Here is a 3,552-nt window from a genome sequence, read left to right on the forward strand (position 1 = left end):
GAATTTTTTGCATGGAAGATAATGCGACCGAATATTACCGAATAATTTTTTATACGGGTTTATTTCGTATATAACATAAAGTTTACAGATTTTATGAAGATTATTATGATATATCACAAGATGAAGACGTTACTATTAAACAAATTGTAAATCACGAAATGTTATTTGGAGACAATCCTTCAAACAAACGTCTTAATTAGTGTGTGATTAAGAAAAGTAAACAAAGTGATGCAACCGGACTTGTGCTCACAAAAGAAACAATGGATGATTACTCTCCTTCATCAGACAGGATGGTTAGATTTAATATTATCGGCTTTGAGATAGCCCACACTGAATTTCATAGCACAACATTTGATATTGTATTCGTTAATGGTTGGCATAAACAATATTTTGTTGTTTGTTGAAAGTTTGCTTCCTCAACAACAGAAAGTTACAAGATCAACAAATTCAACAATTTGAAGGGTATTGGAAAACCAAGTCAACCTAAATATCAGCAATACTCTGAGCATTTCCTTAAATTTAATTACAGCCAATCAGTTAACAAATTTCATCCATCGTTTGCATTCGTTGATTGTTTAATTGAATCAGTGACCAGTCAATCTACATTTAGATTATCCTTATCACAAATTGAATGTTTATTTACTTTATGTCAACAAATCTCATTATTGAAAAAGGAAAATTTGGAAGAAATTGTGTAACAATTAGAGGCATTTTCAACAAAGTATTGTCAATATTCTGATTTGTTTTCAGAAATTCTAACAGATACATGGAATGATACCTATAATTCTATTCAGGTATTTAAAAGTTGGGCTTTCTTTCCTTTTCAAAAGATTACTCAACCTTTCTTGTTCGATTCTGAACTTGCTCAGGATTCTCCACATCTTCTCAGATACCTCATTTCATGTAAATATGGTAATTTATTGGCAGGTCAAATCCTTTCTCAAATATATCTGGTAGAAGATGAAGATGGAGATTTATTTAGATTGGCAAAGCAATGTGGTGTCCCAGAGGAGAACTCTCCAAACTCAATTGAGCAATATCCTAATATTTTACTGAGAGGAAATAGAAAAGAGTTGAGCAATGTAAATACAGATCCCAGATTGTGGTATTTTCATCCTACAGATAATTGTAATTATTCACTCCTAGATTTCCAAAAATACTTATTTGGCTTGGATTGGTATTTACTTTATTTATTTGTTTTAGGATTGAGATTTAAAGAACATGTTGAAAAAGTTAAACCAATTCTCAAAGAGTATAATATAGGTCTCTATTATCACTTTATTAGACAATTACTTCCTTCAACTTTAGAAAGAATTGAATGTTCCAAAAAAGCAATTGCTAATGGAATTCATGAAGATATTCAATTAATTAATACGACAACAGAAGAGCCAGAAATACTGTTGTGGAGAAGTCTTGCTCGTTTATTTGAGGAAGAAAAAACAGAGTATGAATCCACTTCCTGCTAGCAGGATGAAGTTGTTGAGAAATTACCAAGGATTTCTTCAATTTATATTGTCGTTTTAGTAATAGTGTGCACAAATAAATTCATAAATCCATGAATATTCAGGGCCAAATAAGAAAATAATGAAATAATAAAGAAATCGAGTACAGTGAGTTTACAGCGATATTATTTACGGTTCGTAGATGCCCTTTGTTAAAATTTTTTAAATTTTTCAACAACCTTTTGCAAGCACTTCAAAAATATTTTTATCGCCCTTAATAATTCAAAGAAAATGAGCATTTATTAAATCTGAAAAATAGAAAGAACGGAAACAACTTGCATCATTAAATTCAAAATTAATTATTCGTTTGGACATTATTTGGAAAGAGGAAAGAGAATTAGTGACAGAGCAACACGGAGAAGTGTTCCAGTGATAGTGAACAATTAATATTGAAACCAACACATAGATTTTAAGATATAGTTACTCTCATTTACCAATATTTTGAATTAGTGGTGTCACCATCAAATGTCTTATGAATTATTAAGAACAAACGTCCTATTAATTTGTAATAAATATACTATATTTCAATTTTAAATTGTTGACTTTTGTACTTAATTGACTTGAAGATACTGAGCCATCAATATGAAACTTTCTCGGATTGTTCTCCTCATCAAGGGGAGTGTATTCATATTTGATACTGGTATGATATTTTGTAAATTGACTGAGATGGAGTGTAATCTTTTTATTGAAATGTGACATTTTGAAAGATTGTTATTATTATCGTATTGAATTCTATTCTAACAATGTGAAATTGATACAAGATATATAGTATTGTAATTAAATGTATCTGGTAAATTTACATGGTAAATTTACATGGTAAATTTACATGATGATTGGATGTACTTTCATTGAGATGGAGTGTTCACTAGGATATAGTGTTGACATTGAACATTCTGATTAATTTTATGAAAGTAGTTTGAAATGTTTCTAAACTATTGTGGATGTATTTCATTGATGTATACTCTTTGGAATATCAACTGATTCCCAAGAGAGTGTCAGCTCAAACTGTTTCTTCAATTTTTACGTTTTTTCAAAAATCAGAAGAATTAAAAAATTATATAATAGGGGCACTAAAAACACAGTAAAGAGAAGAAAACCTTGTTTTTGAAGGGCATTCACTTTTAACAACTACGATTTTTAAGGGGTGATTGAAAAAAACCCAGTAATCGCTGTAATCAAATTAAATGTCTTTATTTGTTGAGTAAGGTATAAAAGAAGCACTGAGGAAATTTATTTCATCAATAGAGTGCACACTATTACTAAAACGACAATACTGAAAAATTCATTGTATAAAAACAGTATTCCTCCAATAATCAAGAAAATCACAATTATATAGGGAAAATAGATAACCATCACAATTTCAAGAACCAACAAGATAAGAGTTACCACAGGAGTTAAGCATATTAAGGTGATAAGCAGCCAATTAGGAAGACATGTTTCATTGACATAATCTGCAGTATGAACTCTAACATAGAACAGGAAGAAATGTGCTGGGAATAAGAACATTAGAAACGGAATTCCAAGATAAGTAATCAAACTCAACCAAGGAAGGTCCATAGTCTTTGCCAACAACTGTTGGAAGGAGTTACTTGTTATTGGGCTACTAGTAGTTGAAGTTTCGTTGGATTCTTCTTCTTCATTGTCAAGATTTATTGGCATTGGTTCACAAGTTTCCTGCGCTATTGGTGTTTCTGACATTTTTTACTTCAAATAAACTGCAAGTTATTCTAATCTTCTTTTTTATTTCGTAATTAACGTGAGTATTCTTAAAAATCGAAACGTGATTTGTTGTAATTGAACAGTTTCAGAAGTACTTTGTTAGAAGAGACAATCTATTCATATATGCAATAACTTAAAATTCATTCTTCTTTTTCAATTTGTCAACCTTAATCTTGTCAATTTTCATTTCACGTTGGAAAGCAAGAGATTGTTTGAATCGATGATGTGTGTCCATCATGACCAGACATGTTTCCTTTTCTAAAATATTGAACATGGTATCTGGTAGAGTTTCAATTTGCTTATCATTGAACTTGTCAAGATAATCCTTGTG

The 3,552-nt window shown here is 30.3% G+C and overlaps 1 protein-coding gene across 1 annotated transcript in view; it reads left to right on the top strand.

Annotated features, from left to right (window-relative positions):
• Positions 1–1,466, top strand: part of NAEGRDRAFT_49050 (uncharacterized protein) — a gene marked incomplete at both ends in the record, with an annotated part of 2,718 nt that extends 1,252 nt beyond the window's left edge. The window contains one exon of the mRNA XM_002677019.1: positions 831–1,466. Within this exon, the coding sequence (XP_002677065.1) occupies positions 831–1,466 (636 nt within the window). The remainder of the gene's footprint in view (positions 1–830) is intronic.
• Positions 1,467–3,552: the final 2,086 nt, after the last annotated feature.

This window comes from Naegleria gruberi (genome assembly GCF_000004985.1).
Source record: "Naegleria gruberi genomic scaffold NAEGRscaffold_24, whole genome shotgun sequence".
Classification (NCBI taxonomy): domain Eukaryota; phylum Heterolobosea; class Eutetramitea; order Acrasida; family Naegleriidae; genus Naegleria; species Naegleria gruberi.